Raw genomic sequence first — 22855 nt, 5'->3', positions numbered from 1 at the left:
ATATGCCTAGCATTACACCATCGGTCATTTACAAATACTGCCAGCCCTCCTCCTTTCCTCTTACCGCTCTCTTTCGTCCTGTCTGCCCTCACCAGGTGGAATCCATCCAAAGTTGCATTCGTGTCCGGAGTTAGCTTGATTAGCCATGTCTCCCTAAATAGCATGATGCTACACTGCCGGTATTCCCTTTGGTACCGGAAAGTGTTAGGTATACTCTTTAAAAAAGGCAGTGTAGATGGTTTTAGCTTTCTGAAAAGATTAACTTAGAACCTTTTCTAAAACAAACAAACAAAAAAAACATAGAACATTTAAGGCAAGGAAATCTTTAGGGTGCCAGAAGGGGGCTTTTTTATTTTAAGGATGTAAGCTTTCATCAGTCTACTACTTGTGCTCTTAGAATAAATGGTTGAATGTTGAACCCTAAAGTGTTTTTTTTGTCCAGTTTGTCCCACTATGAGAGCCCTTAAACATTCTCCAGGGCTTTGCTATCAGAGATAGGAATATCAGCTACACATATAGGTATAATAAACTGGTATAAGTATAATATATAAGTATAATAAACTCCATATGCGTGCTAGCTTGTTCTTTTTCTAAATGAGAAAAACAAATCTTTTATCACAGCTCACGATATATTAGTTATACTGATATAACATACATGTACTGTTATATATAATACTGTATGTTTGGAAAGTTGAAGGAAACCAGAGGACCCATGGGAGACTCCTGGAGACACAGAGAGAACATGCACAGAAATAGAGTAATATAGAAGTATTTTCTTTTATGACTCACTTTATAACTATTCAGGCTAGTTACACAAGGAGTGTATTTTATTATATTTTTAAAATTCTCTCCTGATATGAGAAGTAAGCCCTCTTTCTTTAGTGTGTGAATAAATGAGTGTTTCTGTGTTTATTTCCTGAGTGTCCTGCCCTCCTGAAGTGCAAGCTGCTAAGCAAACAGTAAATCATGACATGAAGATGATATAATGTGGGATGAGGATGGAGGGATGAGACTGGAGGGAGGGAAGGAGGGACCACTTCCATTTTAAAGCAGGACAAGAAACCAGAGTGCTCATTATAATAGTTTCCTGCTTCTCAGCCCTTCTCTGAAGCTTAAGGTAAGTATTTACAGTCATGTGTTTTAGTCTGTATTATGATTATTATGATTATGGTGTTAAGATAAACTGTTAAGCTTATTTTCTTCTCAGGAATAATTTGTGCATTTGGAAAGTCCTTTTTTATGAGACATTTTCCCATGAAGAAATAACAGTTTGTTTTTGGTGTTAAATTGAGTTATGAGATGATTGAATTTATTAGTAGTAATTTGGCTGTGATGATAATAATAGGAACATTACGGTCTTTGTGCTGTATCCAGCGGTCATGACTTTTTCCTCTCTAAGTTTGTCTTTATTAAGAATACGTTCACTTGCTATTATAAATAGATTGATTTGAGTGAAATTTTAACTCAGATTTTGACCAGATGTTAGCAGATGCATGGAATTCTTACCCAAAACACGAGGATTGTTTTAAGATGGAGGAACTAGTCCTCCCTTTATATCATTATTAACATTAAAAATAAAGGAATAAAAGATGTGGTGCAAATATAACATGGATTGTGGCTCAGATATGCTGTAACATGAATGCAGGGAGGGGAAGATGGACTTGTCTCTGTCTTCTCCAGAATAAAAATGTTGTAAGCCACATTGTAAGCCACGTGAACATATTATTATTATTATTATTATTATTATTATTATTATTATTGTTGTTGTTGTTGTTGTTATTATTATGCCATATGTGAGTTCAGCATTCACTTTAAAATTAAAAGCACCCATCTGTATAAAACGCATGCTGAGTTAAATACACAAGTTCACTGAAATTCTGTTTTTTTTTTCATCAACTGCATCAGGTTTTGAAGATAAATCAGTCTTAATCATGGCAGACTTGTATTCTGGGGCTGGGTGTGTTTATAGTTTGTAGAATAGTGTTATTCATTCACAACAAACTGATTTGAACCGATTCAATTGAACCGGTTCAGTTGATTCTCCCTAAAACTCCTTCATGTACAGGCTACAGAATTACTGCATCTCTCCATCATGTTTACACAGTTATCAGTTTATTAGTAAAAATGTGACTGTAGGGGTACTCTGGGTGGTTCCAGCTTTCTAAGTGTTCGAAGATTTTTACTTAGAGCTTTCACATCATATGGTTCTACATAGAACATTTAAGGAGAGGAAATCTTTAGGGTGGTAGAAGGAAGCTTTTTTCTAAGAGTCTAAGCTTACATCCATCTAAGACCTGGTCTGGAAGTATTTGGACAATGACAGAGTTTTTGTGATTTTGCCTTTATACACCAACACAATGGATTTGAAATAAAACACTCAAGATGTGATTGAAGTGTAGACTTTCAGCTTTATTTTAAGAAATTCCACAAAAATATGGCATTTACCATTTAGGAATTACAGCCATTTTCAACAAAGTACCTTCATTTTCAAGGGATCAAAGGTATTTGGACAAAGTGACAATTGTAAATATAACTATAATTTTAATATTTGGATGAAAATCCAATGACTGCCTGAAGTCTGGAGCCCATGTTCTCAAAAGTCAAATTCTGTGTTTCCTCCCTGGAGATGCTTTGCCAGGCCTTCACTGCAGCCACCTTCAGTAGCTGCTTGTTTGTGGGTCTTTCTGTCTTCAGTCTTGTCTTCCGTAAGTGAAAAGCATGCTCTATTGGGTTGAGATCAGGCGACTGACTTGGCCATTGAAGAATATTCCATTTCTTTGCCTTCAAAAAGTCTTGAGTTGCTTTCACAGTATGTTTAGGGTCATTATCCACCTGTACTGTGAAGCAGCATCCTATCAGTTTTGTAGCATTTGGCTGAATGTGAGCAGAGAGTATAGCCCTATACACCTCAGAATTCATCTTGCTACTTCTGTCAGCAGTCGCATCATAATTAAACACCAGTGAGTCCGTTCCATTAGCAGCCATACATGCCCATGCCATAACACTGCCTCCACCATGTTTGACACATGAGCTATTCCTTTCTTTCGCCATACTTTTCTCTTCCCATCATTCTGGTACAAGTTAATCTTGGTTTCGTCAGTCGAAAGAATCTTATTCCAGGACATGGGAGGCTTTTTTATATGTTTTCTGGCAAAGTCTAATCTGGCTTTCCTGTTCTTGAATGTTACCAGTGGTTTGCACCTTGTTGTAAACCCTCTGTATTTACATTCAATCAAGTGTCTCTTGATTGTAGATTTTGACAATGATATGCCTACCTTCTCCAGAGTATTCTTGACTTCTGTTGATGTTGTGAATGGGTTTTTCTTCACCAAGGAAAGGATTCTGCGATCATCCACTTTAGTTGTCTTCCGTGGTCTTCCAGGCCTTTCGATGTTGTTGAGCTCACCAGTGCTTTCTTTCTTTTTAAGAATGTACCCAACTGTTGATTTGGCCACACCTAAGGTTTTTGCTATCTCTCTTATAGATTTATGTTGTTTTTTCAGCCTAATGATGGCCTCCTTCACTTGCATTGAGATCTCCTTGGACTTCATATTGGTAGCTCCAGTCGAGCAGCTGCCAAATGCCAACTCAATCTTCTCAATCTGACTTCTTGTCAGACAATTGTCCAAATACCTTTGAGCCCCTGAAAATTGAAGTACTTTGCTTAAAATGGCTGTAATTCCTAAATGGTAAATGCCATATTTATATTCTACACTTCGATCACATCTTGAGTGTTTTATTTCAAATCCATTGTGGTGGTGTATAAAGGCAAAATCACAAAAACTCTGTCATTGTCCAAATACTTCTGGACCTGACTGTATATACATATAAACCAGGCTCCCTCTGCTTCACATCAGCCCGTATCACACCACCCCATTATTGTCCTATAGAAACACATAATTTCTCACTAGACTGTTAAATCAGTGTAAGGAATATTCCTTTTGGTTTTTAGTTACTTACATTAAACATACATGCATATGTTTCTAAGATTGTAAAATGTTCAAATGTTACTGTAGTCCTAAATTCTAAATGTGGAATTTAAAAAAAAAGAGTAGAGTGGTCAGGCCTTGGGAAAATTGATAACTTCCATTTGAGTTCATCCTAAAAATTTGGGAACCCCGCCTTAGAGGATTCCCAGGAGGGCTTTGCTATCAGAGGTAATGTAACCTCCACAAGAAATACTTAATCATTTTTTTCCTTCCCCTTAACTTCCCACAGACTCTAAACCACTGAACATCCAGCCACTTCCCCATCGTTAGTGAGGTTGTTTGGGGCATTTCTTCTCAGTTCCACACTGGAAATGCAACTAAATCCAGATATCACTGAACATCACAGTGCAGCTACATTAAAGACAAGTCTGTAATTTTAATTTCTGATGTAATTTTCTTATTCCCTTTAGAATCCAAATCTAAAACATTATGGCTGTGGAGGGAGGAATGAAGTGTGTGAAGTTCCTGCTTTTTTCCTTCAACTTTGTTTTCTTGGTAAGTCTTCAGAGTTGTAACATCATTGTATCATCACTGAGAACATTAGACACAGCCCAGCACTGGTCATTGCAACATTATTGGCCATTTCCTATTGTTTTCTACCTGATTTGCTCATTTGTGTGGCTTCATAGTAATAAAATGGTGAAATATTCATAGATGCCAGTCTTGGTAACCACTTTACACCTTTTTATTGGTTGCTGGGAAAACATTGATTTGAAGTTTCACACCATCCATATGGTTATGCGGAAGGATCATTGAACTTCCTGTGATATCTTTAACCCAGATAGCTGAAATAAAACTCTGTTTAGTAATCGTTAATTTCTGTAATAACACTCCAAAGACATTTGTGCCTTGTTCTAAGTTGAATGAATCTGAATGAGGCTGAATATTTCAGACACTTTTTGAAGTATACTTTATTTCACTAGCTATTAGCCTGGAGGTCTTATTTAATTTGCTAATTGGAACACAAATGGGAAGTTTGCCTGTTAAGGCTCAATGTCTGTTAACAATTTGTGTAGTGTTGGTATGTAGTTTGACACCTATGGTTAATGCCCTTATTAAATGACTCATTTACTTGGATTTGGAGATATGTTGTGTGGCTTGGACTGATTGGTCTTTTGGGCTTTTCTCGGACACTAAATAGAGCTCAGTCAGCTTGTTCCAACTGTACTAGGAAGTACAGTCTTAAATGTCAGGCTAAATAATGCATCATAGCATCTCAACATAATAATGATGCCACGGCTTCTCTCTTAGGTTCAAGAGTAACACAAATGTATGAACTGCTGATTGTCAGTAACCCAAATAACAATGTGGTTATAATGTGCTGACCAGGGATTAAATTTGGCTGGTATGGACTATTTAATCATGTAATCAGTATAATCATCAAGATAATCCCATATGTAACCATAAGTATGCAATATCATATTCATGTATAAGGTAATCTAAAGTTCAGTAACTAACTGTGCAAAGTACATGTGGGTATCAGTGTCTGGAGGTTCTCGGTGTCTGAAAAACATGGAGTGGTGTTGGATGTTCCAAGGCCGTTGGATGTTCCAAGGCTGTTGATGAAAGGATGTACCAAGGCCATGGAGATTAGGTCTTCCGCCAACATTAAAACTGAGAAATAAGGGTGGCAGACAACCAACAGATACTAGTCGTTTGTGTAAAGAGAAAACTCTGCCTAGAGAGATATGCATTTGAAAACGTATAAAAGGCTGTGTTGAGATCAGATTCATCAGTTACTCTGCAGACTAACACGGCTTTATTGCTTTTTACAATAAAGTCTATTTTTTGGCATCAAGACCCCAAGACCAGAAGGGTCTTCAGTCCAGGACCTTCTATTTATAGTCCTCACACATGTTGAATGCAACTGATGTATAATCCAAAGTTAAACTCCTTTGGAAGGTATGGATTGGTCCACACAACATTATGTGTAATCTGCATTAGTTTTATTTGGCAGTGAATCCCCAGCCTTCCAGCTATTCATAGACACTTCATACGATATACTTTCATCTCCTGCCTGATTACTTCAGTGTGAAATGCTTTCTAAATTAAAAGGACCTGTCACAGTTTCAGAAGTGAGATCAAAATTCAGAAGAGTGTTGTTTCTGAATCATGACTATGGCTATTGTTGAATCGTATCTATCCGAATCCTCTGTATGCTGCACATTTTAACAGCTCTCACTTAGTAGCTTTTCCCTCCTAGCATGTTTGTGATTTTACAAGTGATTTTACAAATTTCCACGGAGCACTCCTGATTGTGAGTGAGCGAGAGTGTGATGTAACCTTGTGACTAGGCTTTCTAAGGTGTTTGGCAGCATCATGTGACGATCAATATTTTTCTGCAATCAGTAATCAGTGACGCTGTGTCTGGCAGAAAGCCTGGAAAAAGAGAAAGCTTCAGAGTTATTCAGGGAGCTGTGCAAAGTAGAGGAGGTTCAATTCCAGCAGCTCTGCCTCTATCTCTGACTTGCTTTCACTAATTCAACACTTAAAATGACACTCTATCCAAAATGAGAACTTTAACCGTGGATACAGCAGTTGTAAACATACCTCCTCACGTCTTGCAGTGATGATGCAGCAGGCTCTGTAGCGAGATGTCCTGGTCTGAATACTCGGAAACCCCCTTCTTATTACATGTCTTTGAGGTGGATGCAGAATTTGGAGAAAAAGGTGAATGAGGACAAAAGGAAGATTGTGGGACAGTGCTCACTAGATAATGGCATTCTCAGGGAAATGAGATTGCTTTGTAAGTAAATTATTGCGATGGAGCAAATGGATTACTCAAGTGACAGAAATGACTTAACGGAGCTCCTGACCCAGTCTATCTCCTTTTTTCTGGGCATCCAGTCTCTCTGCTCATTTCTTATAAAATACTCACAAAATCTCCATCTTCTTAATCATTTTCTTCAGTGGAAGATCTTTTGTAGTTCTCCAGTTTGAAGTGCTGGCTGCACCCTCGTTAATATCGATCATTTTTCAGTAGTTTAGAGGCCACTTTAATGTTTGTAAACCAAAAGTGATTTCTAATCTGGTTAGAAAGAGATGTGATTAATTACCCTAGCAAATGAGCTATTTGGTTATAATCTGATTGAAGTATCTATTGAGAATTTTATTTTGGGAATCAGATTGATGTTAGTTAAAATGTTATACCCATATTATTATTATTATTATTATTATTATTATTATTATTATTATAGATTAGCACTAAAAGACAGGGAGGGCTATTTGGCTAAACTAATGCTTTCAAATGGCGCAACTCTAAAAGATCCTTATGGCATGGCATCCTTTCAGTGGCTAATGACTGGACATATATACATATCTCATAGTACCTCTGAGCATTTATACTGGACAGAATTGAATGTAGGCATACAAGTCGCTTGATGCTTACAACTTTGTTGTTTATGGGCAGGTTACATTTTGGTTTGCGATTAGAACATTGGGGTCATTGTTACACTGAAAGCCGAGGTGTTACCCAAACACAAACTATTTTGTAAGCTGAACAGTTTAGATAGTTAGATAGCTAAATGCAGAGATACGTAGGTTTGTGAATGCAATATAAACTAGGCATGTTAGTTAGCTTCTTGGAAGTGGAATTTTTATATGATACAGATGAAGCATTGATTTTTTTAATACGTTGTTTATTGTTTCTCTGTCTAGCTTTGTGGCCTGGCTGTCATCGTAGTGGGAGTTGTGGTAGGGGCAACTCTGAGCAGCCTTCCTGAGAGTGAGCAGGAGGCTAGCAAAGGGTCCTCCACTGTGATTACCGTGGTAGGTGTTGTCATCTTCTTCATCGCCTTCTTCGGTTGCTGTGGCGCATGGAAAGAGAACTACTGCATGGTCACGACGGTAAGGCAGGGTGCGCTAATGAGACATTTACACTGGTTAATTCACTATGGAAAAAAGAGACATATTCTAGGCTGGAATGCAGTGAACTGATATATCAGCTCACAATCTCTCATTCCAGGCTTGAGTGCCTTTGCCTTTCCCTGGGTAACATGTATTACATGTATTAATTTGTGTTATTTACACGTCAACTTTCCAAATTTTGAATTTGACTGGTCAAATCTAAGTGACCAGAATACAGCTTTTTTTTTTTTTAATATCTGAAACCTTAATTCTTATTCTTATTTCTGTGTATGAATTTCATGGAGGTTAATTCAAAACAAATAAATACAAAAATTGTGTTTTTCTACGCAATTTATTCAGTGCTATGAATTGACTGGTGTTTAACTTGTTAAGAATTTCTGAGGAATTCACTGGCTTTTATCATGCAAATCTTTATGTCTGTTTTTTGCTTCCATAATTTATTATTTTACAATTGTTTGTGTTTTGAATCTGTGACCTTTCTCTTTTGTTTTCTATGCTTTCTAGGAATTGATTGTGTCACCGATTTTCCTTGGCCATTTTTCTTAGACTTAGGATTGGCTTTTATGAAATCGCCCACAGTTTAAAAATCCTGATCAAATTTATAGAACATAGTAGATTTCGGTGCACATTTACAGTGAACTTGTTCTTAGTTTTCACTAAGAAGCCTTCAGAATCACAACTGAACACAGGGCTGTACCAGGAAGCAAGCTCAACAAACTTTGGGGTTCGGTATGGTAGATGCTTTACTTAACCAAACATTCACAAACTGGCTTAATTCGTATCACAATATTGGTTAACAACTTGTTAAGTTGACCTATGCTTTCCTAATGAAGTCGTGCAAGAGTCATTTTATAAAGGGCAGATCACACACTGGCTCAAACAAACAGTATTTTTGGAAAAGCTGGGGAAGGGTATATTTTGGGACAGAAGAACAGACAATAATATTTTATTTGTTGTTCAGATGTATTATACTGGCAAAAAGCAATACAGTTGCTGCCGCCAATGCTTGCATAAACTGCATAGACAATTTTATTTTAATTCACATGAGCCTTGAAGTAAAAGTAATTGCAAATCGAGTAATTAGCAGTAAATTGTTTTTGCTAATTTCAGCTGCAATCCCAACAGCATTAGGCAGCAGATAAAAATCTAATTACATATAAAAAATATATTAAAAATATTATACAGTGAGCAGTAGGCTACTTGTCTAAAAGTTGATTTCCTTACTCTCTTCTTTGTCTGAGTGATTTTGTTTGTATGTTTGAAACGCTCTGGTTTATTGATCAGAATATTGGGGGTTCAAACCACAACACTGCCAAGCTGCCACCATTGGGCCCTTGAGCAAGGGGCACCGTAACAAGGCTGACCCTTTGCTCTCACCCCAGCTTCCTAACAACTACATCTAGGTGTAGAGAGGAATTTGATGATTTGATGATTTGATTTCTTACAGCATATAGGAAAATGAACATTTTTTAAGCAAAACCATGTACACTAATGTAGTCAGAATTCATACCAAGCTCTAAGCAGTGACATAGTGGCAACTCGTTGAAAACATAAAGCATGAACTGACCAGACTATTTTGTCTCAATGTTAGTAATCAGGGACTGATCACAGGTCATGCAAACACAGGAAAAAATGTCTTAAGTGGCTCTATGGTCAAGTTCTTTTAAAACCCAGTAAGGATGCTCTGGGAAATCCTAATAGGCAGAATAATGACCAGTGTGCTTTTAAGACAGTTACCTGCTATTTAATAAAAATGGTACAAATGTATATAAATCATATAAGAATTGGAAAGCAATTCCTGAAAGCAAGCTGTAGAGATCCTTTCACAATATGAGTGCCAAGCTCCACAGGATCCTCATAATGGGCTTTATACTCACTCAGTGTAGTTATAGCTTCAACTTAACCTGCCGCAGAGCAGGTTAGCCATGTGGAGTAAGTCGTCAACTAAACAGAAAGCCAGCTTTGTGGTAGAGATAAGCCAGAGTTTAACCCAAGCAGTTACAGTGACTCGCTAACCTTAAACTACTGCTTCGTGGTACACCCCTCAGGTCCAACCAGATGCTTGTTCACATGACTACACAGCAGTGTTTAAAAATGATTACTCTTTCCTCCTCAGTTTGTCATCCTGCTCTCCCTCGTCTTGATCACTGAAATTTTGTTATCCATTGGTGGATATGTCTTAACTAACACGGTGAGATTTTTAAAAATACAATCCTGGGATTTGTAGATGTTCATTTCAGTCAAATTTCTTTCAAAAGAGAAATTAATTAATTAATTAATTAATTGCAATCTCAAATTTTGTAATTCATTTTAATGGATTTTGTTGTTTTAGTCTTAATATAATTTAAAATAATTAAAATAATTTTCACAATTTTTCAAAAACACTGCACAATCCAGCATTGCATTTTCAGACGACTCTTGTTTTTTTCTTCCAGATGCTCGTTATTATGGATGAGGGCCTGCAGGAAATGATCAGCGAGTACGAAACAAATGAAGAGTTTAAGGATGGCATGGACAAAATGCAGCAAATGGTTTGTGTCCCACATGGTCACTACCTACACACATCAGCCGTGAGCTTTAATTAGCATGCAGAATTCATTAACTCCTTTTATACACAGTGCTGTTCAATGCTCAGAAAGTGTTGATTCATTTTCTATACCAGCAACTCTGACAGCAGTTCTGGCTGCAAGGCAAATTACAGGTTTATATTAATGCACACGTTTAAATACAGTGCCATGACAAAGTATTTGCCCCCTTCCTGATTTCTTATATTTTTTGCATATTTGTCACACTTAATTGTTTCAGATCTTCAAACAAAATTTAACATAAGCTATTTCAACTGGCCCTGTGTGGAAAAAGTAATTGACCCCTTGGTAACTGAATCAACCAATCAACCGTTGATAATTGGATTCACTCTGACTAGACACACCCAGGCTTGATTATTGCTATAGCCTTGCTGAATCTAAACATCACTTAAATAGAACATTTCCAGCAATGCGAAGTAGGCTAAAAGGTCTCAACAAACAGCCCACTATGCCAGGATCAAAAGAAATACTTCAAGAGATTAGAAGGAGAGTTATAGACATATATCAGTTTGGAAAGGGTTACAAAGCCATTTCTGAGACTATGGGATTCCAGCGAACCACAGTGAAAGCCATTATCTATTGGAAAACTTGGAACAGTGGTGAATCTTCCCAGAAGTGATCAGCCTGCTAAAATTCCCCCAAGAGTGCACCAACAGCTCATCCAGAAAGTCACAAATGAACCCAGTCGAACATCTAAGGTACAGCAGGTCTCACTTGCCTCAAATAAGGTCAGCATTCTTGATTCCATCATTAGAAAGAGACAGGGTGAAAATGGTATCCATTGGAAAACCATTGCTAACCAAGAGGTCCATAAATTCTCAGCTCACATTTGCCAAAAAACATCTTGGTGACCCCCAAGCCTTTTGGGATAATGTTTTGTGGACTGATGAGTCGAAAGAGGAGATTTTTGAAAGACATTGGCCCAGTTACATTTTTTGTATGAGGATCTAAAACCATTTAGTGCAACAAAAATGAAAAAAAGAGGAACTCAGAATGGGGGTAAATACTTTTTCGCTACACTGTAAGTTATCGTTTATGTAATAACAACTTTATGGTGGACGCTCCACACAAACAAATTAAAAATGTGTGTAATTATGGATATGGTGAAAATTTCTGTGAGGAAATGTTTATTTCACATTCACAGAAGGAGTCTTCGGTGTCAGTGTTTTGTACCAGTCAGAGGTAAAACTGTAACTTTAGGCTTTCCCTAACTAGAAAGTCTTCAGTCTTTCCAGTTTCTCAGTAACATGACAAGCTGCAAATTGTTTTGTCTTAATAATGAGAAGTTGGTGAAGGAACCACTGTTTAAAGCTGCTAAAGTTGTTGCCAAAAGATTACATACAGCTAGGCTAAAGATTTTCACATTCCCCATACATTTCTTTTGACAAGTCAATTAAGACATCTACTTTGTTCACATCAGAAGTAATTTTAAAAGAATTGATTAGAGACAGATTTATTTCAGCTTTAATTCACTATATCAGAATTCCAGTGGGTCAAAAGTAAATGGAATGACATTTAGAAGCTTCTGATTGGCCAATTGTCATAATTAGGAGTTAATAGGGAGTGTATCAGTGGCTGCAAAAGGGCCTGCCTTTAAAGCCAGTGGCTTTTTAACTTTGAGACCATGGGAAAATGCAAGCAACTCAGCCAAGACCTCAGAAACAAATTGTGGACCTCCACAAGTCCGTTCCTCCTTAGTAGCAATTTCCGAACAACTTAAGGTACCATGAGCATCTGTACATACAACTGTATGCCAATATAAAAGTCTTGGGAGCACCCAGACACTGCATTGTTCAGGAAGAAGGCACAAATTAACTGGCAGGAATGAATGAACTTTAGTCTGAAAGGTTCAATTGAACCCCAAGACAACAACAAAGCAACTGGTGAAGGAGTTGGAGGGATCAGGTACCGAAGGATGTACATCCACCTTTAAGAGTGTCCGACATTGCCATGGCCTGAAAGGCTGCAATGCTAAGAAGAAGCTACTACTCCAAGACTGGCATAAAAAAGCCAGACTGAAGACTGCAGGTGATCACCAGGAAGAAGACCTACCCATTTGGAGGAATGTTCTCTGGCCAGATGAAACAAAAACTGTAACTGTTTGGCGATAATGATCAGTGCTATGTATAGAGAAAATACATAGGTTGAGGCTTTTAATCAAAAGAACACAATCCTAACTGTGAAGCAGCATTATGCTGTGGGGTGTTTTGCTGATAAAATGACTGGCGCATTTCAGAAAATAGATGGCATCATGAGGATGGACTGAAGCAACACCTCAAGACATCAGCCAGAAAGTTAAAACGTGATCGCAAATGGATCTGCCAGCTGGACATTTACCTTAAGCATACAGGAAATGTATGGCAACATGAAATGTGTGGAGTTGTGCAAAATCGACTTTGAATGTCTAATTTTATTACAGTTTTTCTCAATTGCTAAACCACTATACCCCATTCTCTAAACCAAATTCTCAGTAGCCTAAACCCATTTGTTGAATCAATCACTCTTTGGCAAAACCTTGAACAAGTTCAGGTAGTTAGGCACCATGTGCAAATCTCATCCACTCTTTTGCAAAACTCTAAACACATTCTCACTCACTAAAACACATTTCGCACTGTGATGTACTTGTGTTGCAAAACAGTAAACACGAGTGGCAAATGTTAAACACAACTACAACACAGTTGTCATTGTTTACCCACAACGACTCAAAATTGTTCACACTTGTTTCTAGTGATATGCTCAAAGCACAAAATAAGGCAGTTCAGAATGCACAGGTGTGTTGAATCTTGACATCAACAATGAAAGGAAACAATCTGAGAGGCAGAAGAGGAAGAGTATGTATGAGAGGTGGTGGACAAGGAGGAAGAGGACGAGGAAGAGCGAGACGAAGAACAGTAATTTCAGATGAAGTTTGAGCAACTGTCATAGACCATGACAGAACTGGTTCATGGAATGACAGTGAGGGAAGCAGGACAAAGAGTGCGGCCCAATTTAAGCAGATTCTCTGTGGCCACCATAATCAGGACATTCAGAGAAGAGAACAGGTAACTGTTTCTTTTTACTGTATTTTGGTCATTGAACGTTTACAGTATATGTTCGATTCAGTACATTAGTTTGCCTCCGTTTCTCCAGTCACTCGTTGACAGATTGCTCCGTCCACCTGGGTGGTACCTGCGCTAAGGCTACCTAGTGTGTTTGCTCTGCTCTTTGTTTTCTCGTGTTTTGCCTCTTGTGTAACCCTGTATGTCCGGTGCTCCAGCTCCACCTCTCACCCTGCCTGCCTGCCTACACTCCACAACCCCCATCCAAGTTTGAGGCTTGGCCTTGACAGAAACACTAAGCCATGCTTCCTCCATTGGCAGTTCTCTCCCTTCACCAGCCAGTCTTCCACCATCTCTACCTTCATTAATCCTTCAATAAAACTCATTCAACTTTCTAACCCAGAGGCTGTGTTCTGTTTTTGGGTCCAAAACAGTCATTGATCATAACACATTGTTGATATGGTAATTCAAAACAATGCCATCCGACTGCGTGAAATACAGCAGAGAGTTGTTGAAGTTGAACAATGTAAACTTTGAAGGAATCAACAGTGTCAGCCTTTCTACCATTGACTGTATCATCCAACGCAACAGGGTACACGTGAAGCAAGTGTACAGAGTGAGCACAACTCGGAAAAGGTCAAAGATTAACAATTCAGACACTTTCAGAACTGATCCTTACAGAACAAATCTGTGCTACTACACTGCTGTTACTGTAAACCGCACTATATTGTAGTGTATGTAAACCAGGAGTGCCTACAAATACACTATTGCAGAAGTTTGTCTTTCTGTATCACTTTCTAAATGACTTATTTACTGTATCTATTTTTATATAGAGAGAGTGCTTGAATTGGATTCCACAGAAAGGCCACATAAATGCATTTTTGTAGATGAAGCAGGGTTCAATCTGGCGAAGCGGAGAAGGAGAGGCAGGAACATAGTTGGCCAACGTGCCATTCTGGAAGTCCCTGGCCAGCGTGGTGGCATTGTCAGCATTTGTGCAGCCATAAGTAATCGTGGGATTCTCCACCATCATGCAACCCTGGGGCCATATAACACTGAACACCTTCTTACATTTCTGGGTGGTCTTCGAGATGTTTTGTTTGAGCATGATTGCCACGGGATCATCAGCAGGTAGTCCATCCTGTCTATGTTGTGGTTTGGGACAATGTCAGCTTTCACTGTGGTGTTCTGTTACGCAAGTGGTTCAACATCAACCAGCAATTCATAAATGTTTGCCTTCAACCATACAGCCCTTTACTCAACCCAATAGAAGAAGTTTTTCTCTGCATGGCGGTGGAAGGTCTATGACAGAAACCCATATACCAATGGAATTGGCCTGTGGTGACATAGGTGTGGAGTGTTGTCAAGGCTGGATACAGCACAGCAGAGCATTGCATGGAAAGGGACAACATTGCCTGTGAAGTAGACAAAGTCCTCTGGCTGGACCCAGCACGAAGACGTGATGCTGCAGCAAAATGATTCTCTCATAGATTTTGATTTTGCAGTTGCATTTTTGAATGTACTGTAAAATGCTTTTAATTTACAGTTGTTTTTCTTTGGGCTTTTTGCATTAGACTACTGTATTTTTACAGTATGCATGTGTTGAATATACAAATATACTGGATTACTTGCAGTACTTACAGTATACAATATATTCACTGTTGTGATTTTTTTTTTTTTTACGGTAAGTTGCAAAATGCCTGTATTATATACAATAAACATTTTTTTCTGTAACTACGTGCTGTGAAAGCAAGCTATGATCTGAAGCATTGTTTGATTTTGAGCACAGATGAAATGGTTTTGAGGTGATTGTTTGATATTGCCAAAAGAGTCAGGTGTTTTGTGAAAGTAGTTTGAAGATTTGGTTTTGTGTTTAAGGTTGTGAGAAAATGGAAACGTATCTTAGCAATTGAGACAAACTGTAATTAATGAACATTGTAAAAATAAAAATCGATGTGGTATAAGAGAATAAAATCATTTTGGGATATGCTGATATTGAAAAATAGTCAACTTCAGGGTGGGAACAGTAAGTCTGCTTTGCATACAGCCTTCGTTGCTGATTATTTTCCTATAACAACACACCTCAAGTATTTTATTCCTTATATGATTCACTCAACATCATGTCTTTTGTGTGTGTGTGTGTGTGTATAGCTGAAATGCTGTGGAGGAGTGAATGTCTCCGACTGGGCGGACTTCCAGGCTGACGGTATCTCCGTCCCTGACTCTTGCTGCAGGAACATCACACTGAACTGTGGAATCGGAGCCATGAACAACGGCAACGAAATCTACACAAGAGTAAGTGGAAAAAAAGCATTGCTTTCCTGTGAGGTTTTCAGGCCATGATGAGTATTTTTTTGATGGTGTTACTGGCTTGTTGTGCTGTAGGCTTGTGGGACTGCTCTGGAGAATTTGATCAAGCTAGTCAGGTGCTGGTTTGGAGTAGCAGCTCTTGTTATTGCCTTCATAGAGGTAACATACAGTTATTCTTTTTCACTGCCATCCAAACATACCGAATGTTTCTGACAAATCCATACTCTACCTCTCCTCATCTCTCTTGTTCTCGTTTGTGTTTGCTTTAGATCTTGGCTGTTGTGTTTGCCTGTACGCTGATGAGGGGGATCCACAAAGGCTACGAGGTGATGTGATCCCATCATGCAACTTCAGTAAAATCACTTTCACACTCCAGTTAAACACTTCAGATTTGTAAATGCCTTTTTGCAGAGTCTAAAATTCTAGACAGAAAAAAAATGTTCCTATATGCAGATAGAGAACATTTAAATCTTATTTTTTAATCATAAATGATGAGGAAAAGGTGAATTACTGACTGTCCTTGTCTCATTAAGTCTCTTATATTTGTACTTTTAATATTATTCATAAACCTTTATTTTTAAAAAGCTGAATTTACTTTTGCACTCTCACAGTGCATGTATATTTTTTTTTTTTAAAGTTGAAACAAATCAGTAACAAATGTGTTTGAAAAAAGGCACTACTTCTGAGAAAAGCACTGAAAAGACATCACTGATACTGTGACATTTTACCTGGCTGAGGATAAAATACCTATTAAAAACTGTTGAAATGAGGATTTTAAGCAACTTCTGCAAAATCCTCATTACAACTTGTTCGTAAATATTTTTCTAACACAACCGTTCCTCAGCTGTACACAGAAAGGTAAGAGAAGTGCCGTAAAAATCGAAACATACACTGGGGTCCATAAGTCTGAAATATATTGAACATTTCATTTCTTTGTTTTACATTTTTCAAAATTTTAAAACTTTCTGTTTATTTCGATTTTAAATAAAAACAAAGAAACAAAAAAATCCAGATTTTCAGTGTGGTCTCAGACTTTTGGATCCTACTGTAAAGAGCTTAGGCCACGTCCACATGTACATGGTTATGTTTGAAAATGTAGTTTTTACTCCTCCGTTTAAAAAAAAAATGCAGTCCACACGAACAGGATTTTTGAAAATATCCCTATCCACATGAAACCGCAGAAATGATTTGTGTGAGCATTGCAGACAACTAGGTGGCGGTAGTATTTATCACTATCAGTAGCTGTGAATATTTTTGTATTTTTATATGTAGTCTTGAGGAATGACATGCAAGTAAAAATTTCACAGTAAAGTGACTTTACTTGACTTTTAAACTGTTCTGTCAAAAAATTTAAGAATAACATTAAAAGCATTCATATTGAGCAGTAGAAAAGGAGAAATGTGAAAAAAAACACACTAACATGGTCAAAAGCTCATCCATTCATTCATCTAGAGTTTTGCTTTATTTCTTCCTCGATTTCCTCTCTGCAGAATCAAGAGGTCTCGCTGTCATAGCATGAAGATGAACTACGCAAAACCACCATGCAGCTGATAAGAGACCCTGCGTTTTTCTGCAGTTGTCAGAGACGTGCCTGGCCAGTATCAGGATAGTACAGTGTAGCCCTCATGTTGAGTGAATGACCTTGAAGTTCTAAGTATATGAAAGGAGATGATGCTAACGTTCTTATTTTTTAGACTTTTAAAAGGGCAAAAAATCATTCTGTTTACATGGAGTTTTGCCTTTTTTTTTTTGTCCTTATGAACATTCATGGTCAGAATACTATGGTCAGGGGTGCCAGGTCCTCAAGACAACAAGCCAAGTTGCCAAAAATTTCACAAAAACCTAAAGATCAGTAAAACCAGTTCAAATCCACAACTTAAAATGTAACCCTTCCAAAGCACGTCATTACCAGAAGTAGTGTAATATTTATGAAGTAACATTGTACAATACACTGTAATGAAGCAATATTAAAACAACAGATTTCCTAAATATCAGATATACAAGATCATTTTAGGACATACAATGGATATACAAAGTCTACACACTCCTGTTAAAATGGCAGGGTTTTGTGATGTAAAAAAAGATACCGAGATAAATGTGCACACCCCTATACAAAGTTGAAGTACTTTAATTTTTATCGCAGAATTCAATCTTTTTGGGTATGAGTCAATCAGTTTGGCACATCTTGACTTGGCAATATCTCTTTCTTGCAAAAACATGCTAGATCCAATAAATTGTGAGGGCATCTCCTGTGCACAGCCCGCTTCAGGTCACCCCACAGATTGTTAGTTGGATTCAGGTCTGGGCTCTAGCTAGATCTTTCAAAAACATTGATCTTCTTTTGGTCGAGCCATTCCTTTGTTGATTTGGATGTATGCTTTGTATTACTTGTCTGAAAGGTGAAATTATTTTTCTTCTTCAGCTTACTAGCAGACACCTGAAGGTTTTGCAGTAAAATCGAATGGTATTTGTAGCTATTCATGATTCCCTCCATCTTGATTTAAAAAAAAAAAAAAAAAGTCATTCACAATCAAAAAAAACATTCACATTTAAAAAAAGTCACAAACTTCTTACTGCTTACTTATATTTTCTTATGCTAGAGTATCTAACATGGAGCGATTTCTTGAAATTTAACCAAAAATCACCTGAGACAGTTTGATGTTTTTTTATTATTAAAAAAAGCAAAGGGTTGTCACATCAGATATTGACTTTGGTTAATTTATTACTGTTTCCTGTTCTTTATAGTGTATATATTATGTAAAAACTTTCGAAAGTTATGTAAAAAATTTCGAAAGCATGTTTGTCTTTCAGCATTTCTTTGCATGTGCCTGAGACTTCTGTACAGTACTGTATATCTCCACACAAGGACACTAACTCGTGTAAATGAAGTCGACCCCGCAGAAAAATCATTAAAGTACTGATGTACACAGTTAGAATGATTTGCTCCATGTGTTGGGTTGATTTATAGTAATGTAATAAACAGCTTGGAGTTTATTATGTTTTTGCTTCCCTCAGTTTAGACAGCTGTAACTGATAAGCCTCTGTAAATGTACTTTGATATTATAAAGCCGTGTTGCCAATTCTACTATATAAAGAATATAACTATTTTTTATTTCACGTATAAAGTCCATTGTGTGTGTGTTTTTTTTTTTATTATTTCAACATGCTATGTGCAGTAAACCTCTTAAGTAAGGTGACAATGTGTTAACCTGAACTCTGTTCACTTCCTTCCTGTTTACTTCTCTCAATACTCACATTAAAACAAGCACGAGGTGGTTAGCAAACGGAGGAATGGAGATGATCACCAGAGGAATGGCTTTGATCATGTCTCTGTGGAACTGTCAGAACAAACATGTAGTATTTAGATAAAGCTTTGGATTTAATACATTTCATCAAAATTGAAAATACTGCTTTAAGCAAGAACACACTCAATAATTCACAATTTGTTTCAAACTGTCTTCTGTTTGAGTATTTGCATTCGTTTTATAAATGCGTAATTTATTTAGCAGTGTGGTTTTATGCTTTTCAGTGGAATGTAGCTAGTGTAAATTTAGCTACAGCTTAGCTACATTTTGATGCAACATGGCAGACACCTGATTTTGCAAAAGTCTTGTTTTCCTCTTACTCATGAAGAGAGAATGAGAATTAAACTGGAAGGATGATCAATGCATGAGACTGATTTAATTCAGAAGACCAGCTCTACACTGCACTCTATACAACAATGCAAAAAATTACTTCCCGATTTTCTCCCTCAGGGGAATAAACCCCTTTCTAATGCACCCTTTCTGAATGGCCCATGCCTACCCGAAAAAGCTTGAGAGACAGCACTACTTCGCCGGCTAATGTAGATCCACCATACTGCAGATCACACTTTAATTTGTGCGAATAAAAATGGTTATGTTGATGGTACAGTTGATATCTATATGTATATTTTCTATAGACAATAGGAGACAGCTGGAAATACAGGCTGTTGCCAGACTGGTAAATATTATTCTGCCTTGCAAAAGTATTCGACCCCCTTAAAAGTCATCAGATTCGTCTGGATTTCAAATGACACACAGATTGTTCCAGCCGGTATTTTTTTATTGCAAACCATTATGCTATTGGAGTACATTTTCAAAGTGAAAATAAATTGTTTTTCAGCAGATTTTTAAAAAGTTTAAAAACTGGAAAATGCTGCTTGCCTAATTGATCTTGAGCAGAATAAAACTAACCTTGTCGTGTCTCATTTTAACAATGCTTTCCTCTGCCGCACCTTGTTTTCTCAAGAATCCCCCAAAATTAATTACGTGCTATTTCCTCCTTAGTCCTCCATAGTATGATATTTGCCAACATGTTTTTTTTCTCTTAATAACAGGATGTGGGCAGTGGTAACTCAGTGGTTAAGATGTTGGACTACTGATCAGAAGGTCATGAGTTCAATCCCCAGCACCACCAAGCTACCACTGCTGGGCCCTTGAGCAAGGCCCTTAACCCTCAACTGCTCAGATGTATAAAAAATGAGATTAAATGTAAGTCGCTCTGGATAAGGGCGTCTGCCAAATGCCGTAAGTGTATATCTCATTGTAACGTGATCTTTTCTTGTAATAACATGATATTCACGTAATAACGTAATATTTTTCTTGTTAAAATATGATTTTTTCCATGTAGTAACGTGACATTTTCACCTACTAACTTGATATTTTTCTTGTTATAACAAGATATTGATGAGATTTTTTAAAGAGCTTCTATAGTAAGGGAGTCCAGTACATGCACCAGATGTAAATCCTTCAATTCGACCAAAAGGTATGATCTACTGCCATACATTCAACAGCTGTGGATAACACAAGTGTTAATCGACATGTGAGTTGCTTCACTTTCGGCCAGAGAACATTCTTTGTGTGAATCAGTCAAGTCATCAGAGCACGATCACTGACATTGGACATGCTAGAAGGTAGAGTGTGTGCTTTCTATCTCTTTCAGATATTTCTACATATCTACCAGAGTGTCACTGGTAGTGTTCACATGTGTACAAAAGACTGTTATGAAGACTATGAATGTTACATCACTCCATATTGTGAGTTTTTATGGAGAAGAGAGATGAATGTCGGTGTGAGTATATTAAAAGAGTGTGTGAGATTAATTTGTGAGTATTATCTGTTCATTCTGCATTTTAAAGACAGTTTGCTGTATGTGCCTATGCCTACCTTTAAACCACAGCCGCAGTTGAGGAAAGTCCTCTCTCTCTCTCTCTCTCTCTCTCTCTCTCTCTGTATTCTCTAAACTGAATACACCCCACCATTACTTCACTGACTCAACCAGTGTGTCCTTGAGGTTCAACCTCTGCTACATGGACCCTCAAGCCAGACCGAATACTTTTGAAGCAATGGATTCTAATACCACCAGTGAAACTGAAAAGCTAGCTCCTGTTCATGACACAGTGCTTCATAGAGGTCTCCCAGATATGGTCTCTCAGACATCCAAGTGGCCATGCTGGAGGAGAAGTTAAAGACACTTGAACTGTAAAATCCTCAGACAGAGGAGGACACTGCTGCTGATATGGAATGTCATAAACTTGACACTCAAGCTAAAAAGGCCCAATGGTTCAAGGAAGAAACTACCAAAGCCAGAGAAGCCTTAGTCAAGAAAATTTAGGCATGTCTCAAGAAAATTTGCTTTAGGTGGCCACACCAATTACCAACCTCCTACACAGGGATCACCTTACCCAGAGCAACTTACAGGCTTGCTTTGAAGTATTTATCAAAAAAACACATCCTCATTGCTAGTTCACTAAGTCAGGGACTAAGAGTACCATAAGTCTAAAAATCCTTTTGGGGAGGTTGATGAGTGCTTTAAGGTAGGTGGGTGCTGATCCGTTTTTGGCTTTGTAGGCAAGCATGACTGTTTTAAGTCCAATGTGGGCTTCTACAGGAAGCCAGTTGAGTGAGTGGGGCGATGTGGTAGAACTTAGGGAAGTTGAAAACAAATCACGCAGCTGTATTCTGGATTAATTGTGGAGGTGAGATAGTGCGCAGAGGCAGGGAGTATCCAGGAATATTCAGCAGCTCAGTTTTGGTGGGATTAAATTTCAGCTGATGAGCTGTCTGTCCATGATAAGCTGTCTGCCAAATATGGGAGGAAATGGGAGGGTGAGTTGAGTGTCATCAGTATAGCAGTGGTATGAAAATCCATGTGAGGATATGACCTCACCAAGAGAGCATGTATAGAGGGAAAACAGAACAGGACCCAGCACTAAGCCTTGTGGACACCACTGGAGAGTCTGTGTGTTCCCTCCATGTCACCTGATATGACCATCCCTCTAAGCAGGAAGCAAAGCAATGCCATGCTGTGTCACGATTTCCAAGACAAAGGTTGGCAAGAGTCTTGTGACTGTGTCAAAAGCTCCTAAGGAGGATAAGGAGTGATGACAGTTTGGCTGATCTAGTTGCATATAGCTTCTCAGTAATGGCCATTAGAACAGACTCTGTGGAGTCTGCCACTTTGCCAGTTAGTATCTTGGAGGTTATTCTGGGTGAAATAGAGAGACAGTAGTTTGTAGACAATGCTTTCTTGGTATTAGAAAGAAAAGAGAGAGGCGTTTTCCAATTTCAAAGAGGGTGAAGTCATCAGCAGTCAGGGAGGATGGTGAAAGAGGATGTGGTGAGTTACGAAGTGAAGAATAGATGTTGTAGTGCTTGTGAGGATCATGTGCCGAGGCTTCTAGCTTTCCCTTGTAGAAGTCTTAGCAGCTGTCACATCAGATGAGAACTTGGACAGAAGAGAGATGCATGAGAGAAGATCAGTGTCAAGTTGTGATTTAGTCCACTTTCTCTCAGCTGCTCTTAATTCTCTTCAATTGTTGCACAACACATCTAACAGCCAAGGAGCAGGGCGAGAAGGCTTCCTAGGGGAGAGTAGGTTCATGGATGAAGAAAGTGAAGAGAGGAAGGCTGTTAGAGATGTGATGTGATGAGAGGAAAGTGTTGGTGGTACTTGAAGAACCAGCTGAGTGTAATATACACTCACATTCACTTTATTAGGAACACCACAGTTATCCAATCAGCCAATCATGTGGTAGCAGCACAAA

General features: G+C 38.1%; 1 protein-coding gene across 2 annotated transcripts; it reads left to right on the top strand.

Annotated features, from left to right (window-relative positions):
* The first annotated feature begins 1028 nt into the window (after positions 1 to 1028).
* Positions 1029 to 18914, top strand: LOC113545626 (CD63 antigen). Of its 2 annotated transcripts, XM_026945050.3 has the most exons (9): positions 1029 to 1117; positions 4400 to 4484; positions 7647 to 7835; positions 9973 to 10047; positions 10292 to 10387; positions 15631 to 15774; positions 15865 to 15948; positions 16059 to 16115; positions 17280 to 18914. In XM_026945050.3, exons 2-9 carry the CDS (start codon positions 4419 to 4421, stop codon positions 17301 to 17303), a joined length of 735 nt encoding a protein of 244 aa, XP_026800851.3. In that variant the 5' UTR covers positions 1029 to 1117; positions 4400 to 4418; the 3' UTR covers positions 17304 to 18914. The 2 variants fall into 2 exon arrangements, with proteins under 2 accessions (XP_026800851.3, XP_026800852.3); XM_026945051.3 differs by lacking the exon at positions 17280 to 18914 and having other exon boundaries at positions 16059 to 16124.
* The last annotated feature ends 3941 nt before the right edge of the window (positions 18915 to 22855 follow it).

The sequence above is a fragment of the Pangasianodon hypophthalmus genome, chromosome 16 (genome assembly GCF_027358585.1).
Source record: "Pangasianodon hypophthalmus isolate fPanHyp1 chromosome 16, fPanHyp1.pri, whole genome shotgun sequence".
Lineage (NCBI taxonomy): Eukaryota > Metazoa > Chordata > Actinopteri > Siluriformes > Pangasiidae > Pangasianodon > Pangasianodon hypophthalmus.
This window is presented reverse-complemented; position numbering and strand designations above follow the sequence as displayed.